This window comes from Myiozetetes cayanensis, unplaced genomic scaffold (genome assembly GCF_022539395.1).
Source record: "Myiozetetes cayanensis isolate MyiCay16 unplaced genomic scaffold, myiCay2020 scf7, whole genome shotgun sequence".
NCBI classification, from domain to species: domain Eukaryota; kingdom Metazoa; phylum Chordata; class Aves; order Passeriformes; family Tyrannidae; genus Myiozetetes; species Myiozetetes cayanensis.
In genome coordinates this window covers 40,371,095-40,388,881 of record NW_026087964.1, presented here as the reverse complement: position 1 = coordinate 40,388,881, position 17,787 = coordinate 40,371,095, and the positions used below count along the sequence as shown (strand labels likewise).

General features: G+C 37.3%; 1 protein-coding gene across 1 annotated transcript in view; it reads left to right on the top strand.

Annotated features, from left to right (window-relative positions):
- The window catches only part of LOC126651682 (uncharacterized), a 60,598-nt gene that overhangs the window by 14,275 nt on the left and 28,536 nt on the right, over positions 1 to 17,787 (top strand). The window contains exons 9-13 of the mRNA XM_050337800.1: positions 3,548 to 3,744; positions 5,979 to 6,043; positions 6,268 to 6,374; positions 9,909 to 10,020; positions 14,626 to 14,725. Coding sequence (XP_050193757.1) covers positions 3,548 to 3,744; positions 5,979 to 6,043; positions 6,268 to 6,374; positions 9,909 to 10,020; positions 14,626 to 14,725 — 581 coding nt within the window. The remainder of the gene's footprint in view (positions 1 to 3,547; positions 3,745 to 5,978; positions 6,044 to 6,267; positions 6,375 to 9,908; positions 10,021 to 14,625; positions 14,726 to 17,787) is intronic.

Sequence of the window (17,787 nt, the reverse complement as noted above, 5' to 3'; positions counted from 1 at the left end):
TACTTACACTGGAAGTGCTAGTCAAGGTGATGGTGTGATCACAGTACCTGTGATATGTGCTACAATACCTGGTCCAGGCAGCTACTGCTGCTAGAGAACTCTTAATGCCGGGTTTCAGTAGCTGTCACTTGACTGAATCGTGCCATAGGAGTGACAGACCAGTTGGTTTCCATGCTGAAAATTAATTGTAAGCAAGGTCTTTTAGCAGTTTACAAAATACATTTTTCTCTTAAGCATGCATATGTTAATGTGGGGTACTGATGGCATCTGCTACAAGGTAGTACTTGGATATATGTGTTTTTACAGTCATTCAGTTACAATACAGATAGAATCCAGGGGCTACTTGATCAAGTCATTACATCTCTGTGTTGTGAATTATTAAAAATTTCAGAGCTGACATGACCTAGGAGAACACACATCTTCTGCAACTGACTGAGCATTCAGGAAAGTTCACTGGGTACTGTGGTATCCTGAGGAGGAAACATCCCTCATGTTCATCTTTGACAAAGACTAAAAGTCTTTCCTGATACTTTCACTGTGAAATGGAGTAACAGTGAAAGAGATGACCAAATACGTCACTGATTGTTGTGTTCTTTTCACTAACCCTTCTGGGTCATGAATTTCAGAATGGTTTAAATATACCTAAAAATTCTGATTATGCTAGGACATGCTGGTATCCTGTGTCATCATGCCTTTCCAAGGAAGACTTTCAGACTTTTATTTTTCCCCTTTGGTTTGGTGTTTGGTTTTTTGTTTGTTTGTGTTTGTGGTTTTTTTGTTTTGGTTTGCTTTTTTTGAGGGTGGTATTTGTTTTTGTGTGGGGGCTTTTTTGTGTGTTAAAATGTCTTCTCCAGACAATTTTCTTACAAGCTTTGTATCAACACCGTGCAAGTTATAAGAGCTGAGTGTCTGTTTTCATATAGCAAATACATCTCAGTGTTAGAGGCTATGCAGAAGCTGTTTGAGCAAGTACCTATATGAGCTCCTTCCAGCTACTGCGGCAGTATAAAAAATTCCACCATGAAGATCTTGTCTTTTGTGGCCCTAAGATAACAAGAAAATCTGAGTCTGTCCTCTTGCATACTGAGGGACCTGAATAATAATGGTACTGTTTATCTGCTGTCATCCATGTTTGGTCTTCTTTTAATGGCTTAAGTATTTGTCAGATTATAACCATTTTAGGGGGTGAAATTTCTCCCTTTGCCTCACTACAGTGTATTTGGGTTTTGTTTTTTAACAGCTTGGATCTTTTGAGAGTGGAGCTTGGGCAAAATGAAGTTCCATCAGTGTCAGTAGACTCAGTGGTTCAGAGTAGGAAGTTGAGTGTCTACAGTGTAGTTCTTCCTTCCAAAGAAAGATCACTCAGGAATAAGTGCAGGAATGTATCGTAAGAGTTCCATGTGCTGATGTCTGAGATCAAAGTGGGCTGCAGCAAGGATGCTGGTTGTCAGTGCAGTGAGACTGCACTGGGTGATCTGTCTTGAGGGAAGGGATATCTTTCAGGTAGGTGATTCGAATGAGCTGCTTGGAGCCTACTCACAAGCTACCTGGTGCTGTTGACTTAGGACAGATAGGTGGTAGGGTCAAAACACACAAGGATGGCACCCAGAGGGTGAAAGCATCTTAATTCTAGCCTTGTTTGATCACTGATCCTGCTTTGTTACCCTGGACAAGTCATGATGTTTCCTCTATGTGTCTCCTTACTTACAAAATTGGGATAATTACGCACGTAACCTGTAATGTATGTTACCCTACATTAATGTTCAACATCTAGAATTGTGAGATTTTTTTGGGGGGTTGTTTTTTTCTGTGTTACACTTCAAAATGTTGTGTGTTATACTTCTTGCCACCATCTTTTCTCCCTCCTCTTCCCCTCAAAAAACCCCACTAGAATAACTTGTATGAAAAGTTGATTTGTTTCAATTCTTTGTGTTCACGAGGGGGGCTTTTTTTTTTGTTTGTTTCCCTACATTTGGTGGTTTAAATAGTTTCAAAGACCAGTGAATTGAAGTATAATCTTCACTGATTTGATGTGGGCTTTTCTAGGTGTTTCCCAGCTACCATACTTTAAAGTTTTGTACGCTATAAGCATTAAAGTTGCTGATCTCTGGTAACAGATCTTGTATCTTAATCCTTTTTTTAAATAATGGGGTTATGTTTGAATATTCCCAATGATAAGGAATCTGCTCAAACTCCCATGAACTTCTACGAATGTCCCTTAAGAGTTCACTGGTTTCTTTGCTTACTTTCTTCCAAACTTTGTGGATTTATGTTAAACAAACTATGTTCCTGTAACCTTTGCTGATAACCAATTTGGTTGTATGTTCAGCACATTGTTACCCCTAGCAAATAATTAAATTCAGGGATACACTCATTTTAAGTTTGTGCAAGAGAGCTGAAGGTCACTGGCTTATTAATGAGTGTGGTGAACTTCACCACCTTTCATTATTAGAACCTTTTTAGAACAGTTTGGCTTTGGCAAGGGACTACATCTCCTTAACTTGTCTTTTTGTGTTCATTTTGTGTCTCTGGGACACATGTACAAATTTCAGACTTCCTCTGAGAGGATTAGCCAGGTAGCCTTTTTAGAAGAATATTAGGACTTATTTTAATTCTCAGGTACTTATGAAAAGTTTTAAGTCCGTAGTTTTGCTCAAATTCTCTGTAAATAAAATAAAAACCTTTTAGATAGAAAAGCAGATGTCTGGATCTCATCCATATAATCCCAAAAATTCTGCCTTGCTGCTGTAATGACCAGCATGTGCCTCTTACTATGCGTTACTCAATTATTTTTTGTATATTATGCTTGTGAGAGCGTGAGGAGGAGGAATATTTTAATTTATGAACATGCCTCTAACTTTACCTCTTTTCTTTTTGCTATGCCTCATAATTTTCTCTTAGTTCTGTCTTCTGGACTGAAGTTCATAACTGTAATATATCTTTTTGTTTTCTGATTAAAACTGTTCTGTGTATCATTTCTTATTAACATATGAAATTGTCCTTAATGTGTGTGAATATTCCTGTTTTCTACTTCCCTTCATCTCTGAGGCTTCCAGCACAGTTTGTTCTTCCTGCTTTGACTGCCTTTTTACAAATTCAGAGTGCAGGATCTATTTACATGTCTTCGCTTTCATGCTGTGTGTGCTGCAGCAGCTGAACAGGGCTAGAATTAGCAATCATTGCTCTTCTTCTGAGTTTATGTCTTTAATTATAGTCCTCTAATTCTTTCCGCTTCTTTTTACTCAAACCATTTCTGTTAGTGTCCTTCTTCATTTCCCTCCTCACTTCCATGTTTGCTGTTGGTATCTGCTTTTATATCTGCATTTCTTTGCCAGGCGATAGACTGCACCCTCGTAATATTTTAGTTGAGCAGTTCGTTCAGTGCTTTTTCTTAGGTATATTTTTGTAGAAACAAGCAAATCTGTTAATTCTTGATAAGTTTTCTTTAATTGGTCATTACTATAAAATTCTGTTGGGGTGTTAATAATTTTTCTTTTCACTTTTCCTTTGTATTTATAGGGTTTTCTTAATGTTTTTCACATTCTAGGCACAACATAGGCTTTCCCATTGTAGAATGTTCCTCTGAAGGAGACTTTATTCTTTCCAAACCACCAGACACAGGGGGACTAATCTCTTTTGGCACTGTAGCTGAACAGTTGGTGTATGAATTGGGCAATCCTCAGCGCTATCTTTTACCAGATGTTACATGTGACTTTTCCCAAGTTTCCATCACTGAAATTCCAGGTGAGTCCTCTTACATATAAAGAGATCTGTCAATGAATTGTGTTATCAAACTAAAGCAGCCATTTTAATTTCCATGTTGTCTTTCCATATTTTTTGTTAAATCAGTTCCTTAGAGCATGACACTGTATTAAACTGATTTTTTTTCAAGGACTTCTTCTAGAAATCCCTTTAGAAATTTTAAGCATACTCTTATTGATCTTGCTGACTGACTAATTTATGTCTTTGATCACTACTCCTTTGGCTTTACTTTTTAATGCATGCCTTGTACCTACCAAGTCCTTATACTGTGTATGCAGTATGAACAGCATTGACACAGCTCCACTATGATTTCAGTATTTTTTAAACTGCAACTCCATTTCTTTTCTCAAAAAAAAAAAAAAAAAGGAAAAAGAAAAAAAGGTTGTGTACGTGTTTTAACTTAGGGCATTTTAAGTGTTAGTAACAATGGAAAGCTGTGTCTTCCAAAGCACTACTTGGTAATAGTGTTTTACTTAGACGTTTAGGTGGATCATCTTAAGTGGTAGAAGCATGCTTAGGCACAGGATTTCCACCAGAAAATCTGTGTTTGAAAAAGTCCACTTGCTGTTCTGGAAACACTTAACTGCCAGTAGACTAAAGGTGGATATGTTCAGGATTTAGCTTGAAAAGCAAAACAAACAAAAAACCCCCAGGCTGAACAGATTTGAAGATCTGTAGTTTGAGCAAGACTCATTTAAAGTTTGTTTTTTACATAATCTATGTTATTTCCTTTTTCATGCTAATAGAACTTATCTGTGACAGTATGTGTAGTGTCTTTATAAAGCTTAGAACAATTGAAATCTCAAATTGAAAACTTACTGTGATAAAACTGAAAATGCTGTAACATGAAAAGTATTTTAATAATAAAAATTCCATAAAACAATACAGTGAACCTTCTGCTCGTGCAGCATAACCAAATGGCAGTGTGATAACGCCAGTTTGCTACTCTAAGCCTCTAGTCTTTTTTTTTTAAGAAAGAAACCCTAACCTTCCTATGAACTTTTAGCTTGCAAATGACCTGATATGACATGTTTGAACTTAAAATGAACTTTCACATGAACTTTCAGTTAGCCCTCTTAGAAATATAACAGATGGAAAATGGGCAAATTTTTTAAATATTTCAGTTTGAAGTGCTTTGACACGTACACCAGTAAAAACAGGCAAGCTATCTACTTTTGCTGTTTACATTGCCAATTTTATTATGCTGCTGCGTTACTTGCAGTGTTTAAGAGGTGCTTCTGTTTTCTTCCTGTCAATGGATGCTATGCATTTGTTTTGTGGGATCTTTTTTCTTTCTATTATTCCTTCACCTGAAACATGAAACTCTTCCATATCTTTACCCTGACTGGAGGGGATGTAGCTCTGTATTCAGGCAGTTAAATTAACCTCATGTCAGTCTTGCAGAGTGAAGTGTAAAATTTGTAGTAGGCACATTTTAAATACGTTTTGATCTGGTCTTTTCGGAGTATTTGTATAAAGCTTTGAACTGTTTCTTGAATATTTGCTAGCTCAGGTTAGGTACAGGTGAACTATAGTATAATTCTCTGGCATGAGGTGCTGGTCCTGCACTGCTGATTTGAAAGGAGTTGCACTTATTGATTTTTCTCTAGTTCACGCTTGAACCTGATGCCAAAACGGCAATTTCCTTCTTTTTTTGGTTTTTTTTGGCATTAATACTCCTAACACTGAGCATGGTAGTTGCCCTGGAACATAAATTCAGACTGTTCAGTTTCTGTTATTGACAAGAAAGCAAAAGTAATCCCTTCACTTACTATCAGCTAATAAGCTCTCATGGTTTCCCACCTTGTTTTGTTTCTTTACCAAGTGAGGGATTGCAATCCACTCCAGCCAACTGCAGTAAACTGTGTGCTCTGTGTGTGTGTGTGTGTGTGCAATAACTGGCTGTTAGTGGGAAATAACTATTGAGTCTGAAGTCCTAAGGCTGCTTTCTGTGTTAAGTATTTTCAAGTGTGTGAATAAACATTTCAGTCACCCTTTTAAAAGGCTTGCCGGAAGTCATAAATTTAGTCACCAGTCCACTGTTCTTTTTAAGGCAGGAAGGACTGTTTTGTGAGAGGTTCTCTCATCTGTGGCAGTATAGCTATCAAGGATTTACTTTTTAATTAAGAGCATTTGATTAATATGCATCACAAAAGAATGTCTTTGAAGTTATATTGAAGAAGCTTAAATACTGATTTTTTTTTTAATCGCTATAGGTTTTGATGGTGGAGCAGTGAAAGTTTGTGGAGCAAAAGGATCGCCTCCATCAACATTTTATAAGGTATTACCTCATTCAGTGAAGTGTGAGAGATCCTCATTTTTCTGCCCCAAGAGTAAAAGAAAGAGGAGAAAAGATAAAAAAGACAAACCTTATTTGATATATAAAAACTTGTTAATTTGTATAATGTTAATAAGTGTGTATTTGTATAGATAATAATTGCTTGAGAGCATTTACAGCTTATGAGTACTGAATTCCATGTAATTTCATAATCCCTTTATTTTTAGGTAAATGCCACTTATCTTGATGGCTTCAGAGCTACTGCTGTCTGTCCAGTGGGAGGTCCAAAGGCAGTACAAAAAGGAAAACGCACTGCAGAAGGTATTCTGCAGAGGTTAGTATTTGACTCTTGGAAGGGGGTTTGGTTTTTGGTTGTTTTGTTTTTTCAGAGGTAATGAAAATAGAACTGTGACATATGGTGGCAACATTATTAACCTTGTAAGAACCCTTGAAGATTATAGTCTTCCTGTTTGGAGAACATTTCAAGACTTAAGTAGCCAGTTCAGGAAACCTGCTTTCAACATATAATTACACTCATGCCAGTATATTTGATCAAGGAGGGATTCCTTTGAAATACAATTCCATGTGCTCACAGGAGTCTCTGAGCACTTATTCCAGTAGCCCTAGTCTTTCTAGTTATGAGATAAATTGCCTTGTGCCGTGTTTTATATAAAACTTCCCACCATCCTGTTACAGACCCATGCAGCAACTACGTTAGAATAGTCAGAAATGCAAGGTTTACTGTGAACTTACAGTGACTGTTCATGTGCCTGTGTGCAGCACTGTGGTGAAGGAGTCATCGACTGACTTCCCTCAAGAGACATGACAGATGAGAGCAGACTGATAGGGGATGTGTAAACTGTGCAAATGCTAAAAGGGTATGTGTCCAAGAGCTGCTGAGAAAATCAAATGATGGGAAACAACCTTCAGGAAGTGTTAAATAGAGAGACTCGAGAACCCAGAACCTCTGAAAAGCAACCTTTCTGGAAACTAGGTCATTATTTTAGAAAAAAAAAAAAAAAGATTGGTTTATTTGATAAGTGACCTCTAGCCCATGAGGCATGTATAGGCATGTTCTGTGTGTTAAAAATCACAATACACAAAAATACATTTTCCACCTCAAATGCAGTCTTAAACTGCTTAATATATGCAATACTTTATGTGGCATGTTCAAAAGGTATGTGTATATCAGCCCAGACAGAGAATAAGAATTACACTGATCGGATCCTTCTCAGAGAGTGCTCTACCAGCAGTGATATCTCTGTAGGAAATGTTAATTTCAGTCAATTCCTGTTCATAGAATTGTCGAGGCTGGAAAAGACCTTTAAGATCATCAAGTCCAACCATCAACCCAGGATGATCACTGTCATCGTGTAATCCCTAAACCACATTGCCCAGTGCCAGATCCAGGTGCCTCTTAAACACCTTCAGCAGTGGTGACTCTGCCACCTCCCTGGACAACCTGTTCTAATGCCTGATCACTCCAACAGTGAAAATTTTTTTTTCTAATATCTAATCTGAATCTCCCCTGGCTCAACTTAAGGCCATTTCCTCTTGTCCTTTCACTGCAGTTATGGTAGAAGTGACTGACCCCGCACCTCACTGTCCTTTTGGATAGTTGTAGAGAGTGATGAGGTCCCCCCTGAGCCTCCTCTTCTCCAGGCTAAACAAATTCAGCTCCCTCGTCTATTCCTCATAAGACATATTTTCTAGACCTTCCATGAGCCTTGTTGCCCTTCTCTGGATGCACTCCAGCACCTCAATGTCATTTTTAAAGTGAGGGGCCAGAACTAAATGCAGCCTCACCATGCCGAGTACAGGGGGATGATCACTTCCCTGCTTCTTCTGCTGGCTAAACGTCTTTATCCAAGCCAGGATGCCATCGGCCTTCTTGGCCACCTGGGCACGCTGCTGGCTCCTGTTCAGCTGGCTGTGAGCCAGCACGCCCAAGTCCCTCTCTGCTGAACATCTCTCAAGCCATTTTCCCCCAGTCTGTAGCACTGCCTGGGGTTGCGACACAATTGCAGGGCCCAGCACTTCACCTCACTGAATGAACATCATGCCGTCGTCCTTAGCCCATTTACAGTGTGTCCAGGTCTCTCTGTTTCAAGAGAATATTCTAACCAACTTTCAGTCTGTTCTAGGTTAAATTCTGCCCAGCAGTCTAGTGGCAGCAAGTACAGAGGAAGATGCACAAATTTAAGGTGTTTCACTTATACAGGTTAAATTAATTGTCAGCCTAAGATATTAAGCAGCTTCGGCAGCTTGTAATACGACTTTTCTCACTTCTGTTTTGCATGGTTCTCCTTTATTTATTTATTCATTATTGAAAGCAGGAGAGATTTGGCAATATGTGAGTGAAGAAGTCTTTTTGGAGTAGTCTCTGGTGTCCTTTTATTTTTGATGATTCTCTGTTGCATTAGCAACACAAACGAAAGGTCTAAAAATTACCCACAGAATGTATTTTGAACTGTAATATCTCTGACTGTAATGTTTGTAGATGAATAATTTAAAATAACTTACTACAGAGACAGTTTGCAAATTTAGTTACCTTAAATGAGATATCTGTCTCTTTTCCTTTTTTCTTATCAAAATTAAAGGTGGCCTCATTTGTGGTACATGAACCACCTTCATTTCTTTACAGCAATTACAAAATCATATTCTGTATTTAATTCCTGTACATTGCTTCATTTTTTCAGGTGCCATGCTAATATTTATGGCAAAAATTATATATTAGCAGTGAAATGTTCCACCAATGCAAAATATTTTTCTCATCCTAACATAATTCCAAGGTTTCAAGTGATGAAATCTTTTTTCCATCTAGAAGGGTGCCAGACTAAGATTCTTAGGAAACCAGTGTAGGGTCTTAGAAGTTAACTTATTTTTCCAGTCTGCAACATGTTAACAAGTTGGACTATTTTTAACAGTTGTGTCCTTTAAAACTTTTTTCTAACTTTTTTTTTTTACTGTGGGGTTTTTGTGTTGTGGTGTGTCTTTTTTTTTTTTTTTTTTTGTAAACTGTAGTCATTTTTGGTTTTTTTACTTGACAGTTGGGCTGTTTTTCTCTGAGTTGTTGCAAGCAGCCTATTTATTCTAAATTTAATATTTGTCAAAACCCAGTATTAATTCCTGTCTCTCTTAAAGCGGTGTGTGTTTTCATGCTGTATAAAAAGGTAATGTTCATACTCTATTGTGATTGGACAGAGTAGGCACTCGACACAATGTGCTTTGTAGTGGGAATACCCTTTTTATAGAAGGAGTTTGAGAGATTTCAGTGTCAGACTGGAAAGGCGTTAGTGATGAAAAAACATGCTCTTTAAAAACATTATCTGCTATTTGGCATTTGAATTGTATGTTCATTAATTCCAAGTAAACATCTTCTAGGTTTGAGTAAGTGTTCCTTCTTCATTTGATTCCCCACCCCCAGCCGCTGCTTCATCAGTGCCTGTGATGTAACAAGGTCGTTTCATGTATTTATTGGTAGTTTGTAATGCCTTATAGTAGAAACAGAGTTACAAACTGAATTAGCAGTGTGAGACCCAGGAAGATTGCATATACTCTAATGACATTTGAAGCTGTCTTTGTTTCAAATATACAAGTAAGAACTGAAATACATTTATTTGTCTTTGCCTATTATCTTTCAAATAATTTGAATAAACAAAAGGCTCGGTTTGAAACCTAGGGATAAACTCATAGGCATGACTTCCGTGTAATCACTTGATTTGTAGTTTTCAGATACGTTTGTTTACTGTAAAGTATTCATGGTCCAGTTTACATGACAGAGCTAACTTCTGTGGACCACACATGGCTACTTCAGATAATTGTTTTGAGGCAGTTTACTAATGAAAAAAAAAATCATTTGTTGCAGGACTCGTCTTATTTTCAGTCAGCTCGGTTATGAAGATTACAGTGCAGTTAACATAGAGGTTTTAGGGTCTGAAGATACATATGGACCTCATGCTAGAAGGAATATAGATGGTGTAAGTATTCAGTGGAGTGTTCTTAAACTTTTACTGACCTCTTTTAATCTTTCCACATTGTTATCTTTTCCACAACTTTAAAGGAAGTCACTATCATCTTGGGAATTTCACCCCTTCATGTTGCAAAGAATTCAGTGTCACTACTTAGTGTACAAAATTAACACTGACAGGGTCTTTGCAGTATTGGGTCTTCCAGAGGCACTGATATGAAATCTTACAAAAATGTTGTTGGAGTCTGTTCTAATGTTGTTCATCTAAAGAAATGTCTTATAATAAATTTTTTATGGCGTAGACTTAAATTGCATTAGATGATAATGCTAAAAGACCACATTATAAATATTGCAGAGTTAGGAAGCATCAGCATTATTGTTGCCTGCACAACTTTAAAACTACCTGTGAGTACTACTTGTGAAATAATCTTCACATACATAACTCTGCATTGTATTTTGTGACTGAATAAATTCACATGTAGGAATATGAATGATGACCATAGCCACTGCAGCTGTGATATCCAATGGTCTGTTTTCCTAATCTTGGAGTGTGAAAGTCCTTTTTAAAGGAAAAATGTAAATCTTACCCTCACTTACAGGCACTTTAAATATTTAGACAGTTTAGTTTGTTCCAAAACAGTAGCATTTAATTCTTCTTTGTCAGTGGCAGTCTTGGAAAACTCTTAAGGTACACGTGGCAAAACTCAGCTCTCTAAGTTTGTTCTCAGGAGTGCTGACACTTAATAGCTGACAGTTTGTGTTGTATGGGAAAAAAGAATGTGACCTGGAGAAGGACAGTGAACTTCTTACTACTGAAATTAAGTGTTCCTTGGGATTGGTCAAGTTGTATCTGCAGCTATTCATTTCAGTGCTTGAGTTTCAATTTCCTTCTGTACAGCAACAGGACTTGCTTCCTGAGGGGACCAAGCTTTATATTGTGGTCTTTTTCATTTTAGGATCATAAAGCCTGCAATTTTAAGTGTGTTACTGAGATTGCAGCCTCAAAATTTTGAAACATAGGAACAGATGTTCCAGATGTTGAACTTGTCTGTGTTCTGTTCATACCAGCTCCTTACGATTATGTATTGTAATATATTCTTTAGTTAAATTGTTACGTCGGAAGTTTTCTGTCATTGTATGGAGTGAATAATGAGTTGAAGAAGAGCACTTTCTCCTTCATGATCGTTTAGTTTACCTTGCTTACAGAAAACTAAAGAATTTTTTCGAATGAAAATGAGTATTTGTAGTATTTTCTGTATTTCCAGCCTCAGCTCCCAGGTCTCATAGTAAAAGTAAACACAGCGTTATCGCCATTGTCTGTGCTCCTCAAACATGCCTTAAACAGGATGTGAGAGCTGAGGCTGAAATGCAGGAAATCGCTCTATTGCCTTCCCCCTTCATGGTTCCTCCAGCGTTTTAGAAGAAACTAGCCAGAGGAGTTTTCATCTGGAAAGCAGACGTAGGCGCTTGAGAAAAGGGGTTGGGAATTGGGAATTGGGATTTGCTTTTCCATTTGAAATATGAAGTCATAGAATCCTAAGGAAAACATTTGCCCATTAGGGCTTCAGGTAGGAATAATGTAGTCCCTTAAACACTCTTTCCTACCATGTCTTTCCATGCAAAATTAGACATGGTTGTTTGGGTTACAAATCACAGTGCTCTAAACCAGAGCCATATTATGCTAAGCAGAATATTAACACACAAGAAAAACAGTTCCTGCCTTGAAGGTTCTACCATATGAATTTGAAGAGAAGTAAATATATAAGTGAATACCAAGACAGGGTAAGTTGAACAACATTTGGAGCTCAGTGTAGACAGCTGGTTTGACTGGACTAATTCTCATGCACATCTCTCAAACTAGTGCAGAGGTTTGCCTTTGCAGCTGTGAAATCACTGTAAATGCCAGGCTTATATAGGCCTGTATACTGTAGTCTGAGCTGCTTGTGGAGTATTGACTCTTCCTGACAGCGTGAAGTATCCTGAGAAATAAAGAAATGCTTGCCCCCTTTCCTTTCTCAAACTTCTCTGCTTGTTTCTGTGGTTGCTGCTTGGCACTCTGGTAGCTTGCTTTGTCAGCAGCAGTCCAGTATGAGCAAGAAAGAGACCTGAATCCACACCGTAGTGGTGTTTGGTTTTTTGTTTGTTTGTTTTTATTTATCTCCTCTTATGTCGTTTTTTACCGGGGGGGAAGGAGTTAAGACAGTGACAAAGTGTCAGTGAGTTGTTTAGAAATACTGAATGTGTTTCTTGTAAAAGATATGTATTAATAGTGCATCGAGCATTAGAGTTTGCTACATAAAAACTGTATGTGCTATTAGTTTTCTGCTCACCCTTTGTTAACTGATGTACAACACATTGTTAAGACTTCATTTTCTTATTTTTTATTTTAATTCTGACGCTGGAAGATTAATGACTTTAGCTTTTATATCTAGTTTTAATATTGGATTCAGCCACTCAAAACCGGATTCATCTTATTTTCATGGACCATTGTATGTTGCATCTGTGAGCAAGGAAGTAAATCTAGAATTTGAAATGAAGTAGAAGCAGAAAGCATGTGAATGCATTAGTATGTTTTGTGCAAAGCCATTTCTTATTCATTATTATCTGTAGTAATTTAATGAACCATGTGATAGCTTTGGGAACAGTGACTGTTAAAATGACTCATTTGTTGGGTTTGTTGCATGTCTGCATATATTTGTGTAGCAACTGGTTTTTTACATCAGCTTAGTGAAACTTTCTTAAACTGGAATTTTTTTTTTTCCCAGAGATAGTTTTTATCTCTGTTGTCTTGAACAGGTCATCTCTTCCTATATTCATAGAAGGAAATTTTTATCCTTTGAGTGATGCCTGATCTACATGATCAGAAATAATATAACCTTTTCTTCCTTGACTCTACTAAACTTTTATTTTAGGGTTTGCCTACACAAGTATTGAAATCATCTGATAGAAATGTGAATCAAGTTTGCAGGATTTCCCATGTGAGAGTATTGTGGCAGGTATTTTCCAGGCTGGGAGTTTGGAGGCTGAGAACTGAACCTTGTATGTCCTATGAGTATGTCTGTGTAGGAGTGCTTAAGAAAAAAGGAAGCAATGAAGTTTTTCATTACTGTACCTCAGAGTACCTCTGTGTGGATATGCCACTAGAATTGGGAGTAGAGAAAAATAATCTTTCAGCTTCATGAATACTTAGGACATTGGTTTAAACATACTAAAACAAGAAGGCTCTTCATTATTGAATTTTAGCTGATCACCAGCTATAAAGTAGGAAGTTTTCCTCGCCTGACATAAGTGATCCTGTTTGTGGAGAGGTTTTTGTCATGTATTTGAGTAGGAATAGAAGGTTTAGTAGTCTGTTAACATAATGGTCTCTTTGGGATATCAAAAGCTAAAATAGAAAGAGAAAAAAATAGTTAGGCCATTTAAAGAATTATGAAGTGCTCTGAGCTCTATAGAATAACAAAACAAACCAACTCCACACAAATTTTGGGGTTTTTTTCCATGCTTCTATGAAATATATCCTTTCCTGTTGACATAAAGAAGGACATAAACACTGGAAGAAATCTCCTAGTATCTTGTAGTCAAATTTGTCCTTTTGTGAATTTTGTATTGATTTAAGTAAACCAAGAATTTCATGTAAGGTTACCCAAGAACGTTTAGAAACTTTGTATTCATTAACAAAACAAGAGATGACTTTGAGAGAGAGGAAATACTCTGCTGCAGAAATCTGTACCTGAGTAGTGCTGTGAGAAACTCCTGACCAGCAGATTTTGATGCCTTGTGCAGTCCCATTTCATGTGTGCTTGCACTTGTGCTTTAAGGCAAGTAAGAGGCATTCAGAGACAGACTTCTATTGTGAGCAGGTTTTATAGATTCAAAAGTAGACCAAAGGTGGTTCCTAATGGTGATTGCAAATTCTTGAATAAATAGTCTGCCCTCAGTGAGACCTAATGTTTAGTCCAAGGCTTTTGCCTGTGTATTGATTCCATTGGTAGATCCTTCAGTGGCTGACAGTAGACTTTTAAAGAAGTAAAATCTTACGTGAGAGACAGTGCTTATCTATCTGCAACGGCAGGTGTTTTAGTTGACTGTAGAGTACGGAGCACACTATTGGTTTGATTTACCTTTAGAGGGATCATCTTCCTTTTCTCTGAAATCATGGTGGGTTTTACAAGTTCCATTCTCACATTTCTCTCCCAAAGATTAGGTTTGAATTCTTTTCTGTGGACAGATCTGCTTCCTTCTTGATGCTAAGAGAAGCGAATCTGGCTCTCTGACTTGGCCCCAGAGTACTCTCAGTGCTCTTAGAATAAGAGTAAAGTTTGTTTGCCAATTCCACTGAGTGAAGCCAAGTATTTGGTGTTGTTAGTTACAGTACTTAATTCTTGGAGAATGCTGGAGAAGAGGCACAGTGTCCTAGCAGTCTGAAATATTCAGTAGTTGATTCTGTGGTAGCAAAATAAAGATAATGAAATTATTAACAGCAGATTATAGTGATGGTGGGTGAAAAGTCACTGAACGATATAACTTGAATGATGAGCTACAGTTATTTTTCAGTTTGGTAAATGTAACCAATATTCTACATCTGAGCTAATCTAATTTCAACCTTTTGAAGCAGAGTCCTCGAGAAGCAGTAATTTGGCTTGCTGTACACCATAAACAAAAAGAAGCTGTAGAAATCTTCTCTAGAGAGATTGCACCAGCTGGAACTGGCATGGGTAAGTACTCATGTCATCTTCTAAGAATTTTAAAGTTAACTTCTTTATTTAATTCTCTGAGCATGACTAGCACCCAAAGACTTAGTTGTGTTCAGCTTCAGTGTGTTGTTCGTAGTGAAATAATTCTTTAAAGGGTATTTATGTTTGGTTTAGAAATGGGACCCACAGACATTAGCAAAATGATAAACTGATAGTCCTGGAAGTTTGCCTTCTCTGAAACTCTATCCTTACATTGCTGCTACTGTTCCTTCCTGGGTTTTTTGTTTTTCCCTCATTTGTCTTTGTTTTGCTACGTGTGGCTGCACTGAGTTTTACTGTCTTCTACCATGTTACTAGAAATTAGTGATGCTGTTAGACTTCACTGCCAATAAACATTGAGTGTTACTCAGCTGGCAAAAATTTACCACAGTGTCCAGCTATAACATTGCAGTTTATGAAGAGTTGTGCAGTTGGAGGGTTTTGAAGGTTCTCTTCAGTACTTTATTATCTGTTGTTACTGCAACGAATTTTCATTGATGCTACTGTACTTTTAACCTGTGTAATGTGCAACTGCGTGTATAAGTGGTTACAACTTTCAGCAATAATTCAGAAAATTTAATTTTGCAGTGATGGTACTAATGACTTGCATCTAATTCTTAGTTCACAGTGCATAGTAACTACCCAACTTAACTACCCTTAACTACCCTGCAGTGTTAAGGTCTAACCTCAAATTATTCTGTCTTCAACGCTTGATTTTGTATGAATTGGTGATGTATTGCAACGATTAAAAGATTTATTTTTTAATTGACATGAGTTAAAATACTGGGATTTAATTAAGTCCATCTCAGTCTTGGGGGTATATTTTAAAGTATTTGCATAAGTCACCTAATGTGAAATGGTCTGTGCTTCTACTGATTGCCTAATGTTTGTTCCAAAAAAGTTCACATTTGTTCTTTGTAAATGTCATTGGATTCTCTGAATTTTCTAGGAAGACTTACTGTTGGATTATTTTGAGCAAACTTTTATTCTTCTGTTCTCTTCACAAGTCCCTTAAGTGGCACCACTGTATCCATCTCAGTTCTAAGTAGCTCATTCATACGTTGTGATTTGGTGCTCACGTTGTGGATACTAATTGCAATTCTGAAGGCTGATTAGTGAGTCAGCATGCAGCACAGATATAAGTTGCCTCTAAAGACTTGGGTTTTAGCTAGTGAATGAAAAATTGTGTTTTCACCATTGGACCAAACTCTCATTTTATAATTACTTAGGGATATGTAACTGAAGTAGTTTTTTCTTTAGTCAAGCAGACTATGAAAGTAAAAATCTATTCTTACTATTTATTCTATATGTGTATAGACAATCTCCTAGAAAAAGTCTTTTTGAATGAAGTAAAGCTGGGTGGATTTTAAAATATTTGCTTATTTGTAAGATCCAAAGCTAATGGACCTGTACTTGTCTCTCTTTGTTGCTTCTTTTATAAAGCAACTGCTACATATATAAACCACCTTTGAAGTCTGAAAGTGTTAGGTTTATTAAGGGTTCAGTGTTTTCCTTTTGCCATTGATCTTTGCAGAATGAAAAAATAAAAAAATGTGCACTACATGGATTGGGTGGAGTATATACAGTATTGAAATTGAGTTACCATAGTATGTGAACATCTGTGCCTTAAGGAGGCTGGCAGACTTTCAGTTCATATTATCAGGGCTTTTGTGATGAAACAAATGCATTCCTGTGTAGAACAGGGTTAGGCAGTCTCTGTGGATGGTGGTAGGAGTGCTAATTTTGTTTCTTAAGGGAACAGCTTAAGCTTTTTGGAACCCTGTAGCAGTTATTCTCAAAAAAAATTGAAGTCTGTTTCAATTATAGAAGCACTGCTAATGAGCAGCAATGGGAAAGAGGATATTTCTGGCATCATCTGTGGCATCTGGTGATAAATAGCACTTCTGCTTGCCAGGTACAGGACTGCAACAAGGTTTTTGGCCTCCATGATATAAATAACTGGTGTCAGAGAGTATCAGAGCCATTTACTGACATGCCTCTGAGTGCCTGAACAACCACATAGTCATTCTTTTTAATTTGTTGAAGATCTATTGTGAATGTCTCATACAATCACTTCTTTCAGTTGCTGTTGTGTGATAAATTTCTGTATTACCTGCACTGAATAAACTCTTCTGTATGCAGAGAAGGGTCAGATTTGGGAAATAAATGCTTCATAGGCTACTTGTTGATGTGGAATATGCTTAAAGCAGTGATTATGAAGATTCTTTTCTTTCTTCAGGGAGATTTAGAATTGTGAAACACTGCCAAACAGTAATTAGTGCTGAATCAGCTTAACAATGCTTGGTTTCTGACAGTAGTGTAGGTTTCCAGGACTTGCTTGGAAGAGCAGAACAAGGAATTCCTGATGCTTAATTGTCTTAAAACAGGCAGCTCCATAGGCAAGACTTGAAGAGATGGGTAAATGATCTTGGGAACAGAAGCCAGACCTAAGATTGTTGAGATTGTCGTTGTCCTAGGTGAATTCTCTTACGTGGATGGACCATACCTATCAGCTGTGGTTTTCCGCTTCCCACGTGGATCTGTGTGATGTGACCTTGTGTGGCTTTGTTCTGCCAAAATGGTGCCAGTTGTAGGGATGCACACCAAGTGAGAATTTTAAGCATGTGGCTTTTCCTGATGAAAATCCTTTAAACAATGAAGTCCTGTGTTTTAAGGATTGCCAGCTTGGTCATGCCCCTTCCAACTCTCCTTTCACTTCCAGGGGATGAGATAGTGACTGAGAGTCATGGCAAATAACCCTTACTTCTTATTTTTGCATATTCTTTTAATGAAGAACTGAGGAAAAGCAAGGACAAATTATAGATCCTTCATAAGGGACAGCAGGGAGAAAGGATTTGTTGTCGACTTGCGGGGTGATGTCACCTGAACTGAAACACTTCCATTACATTATTTTTGGACATTTAAGAGTGACCTTTAAAAAACAAAGTACATTTACTAGATTTGTACCAGACAAAAAGGAAAAAAAAAGAAAAGAAAAAAAGATTTACCCTTCTGCTTGAACTGTATCTAGTGATTGTGAAATA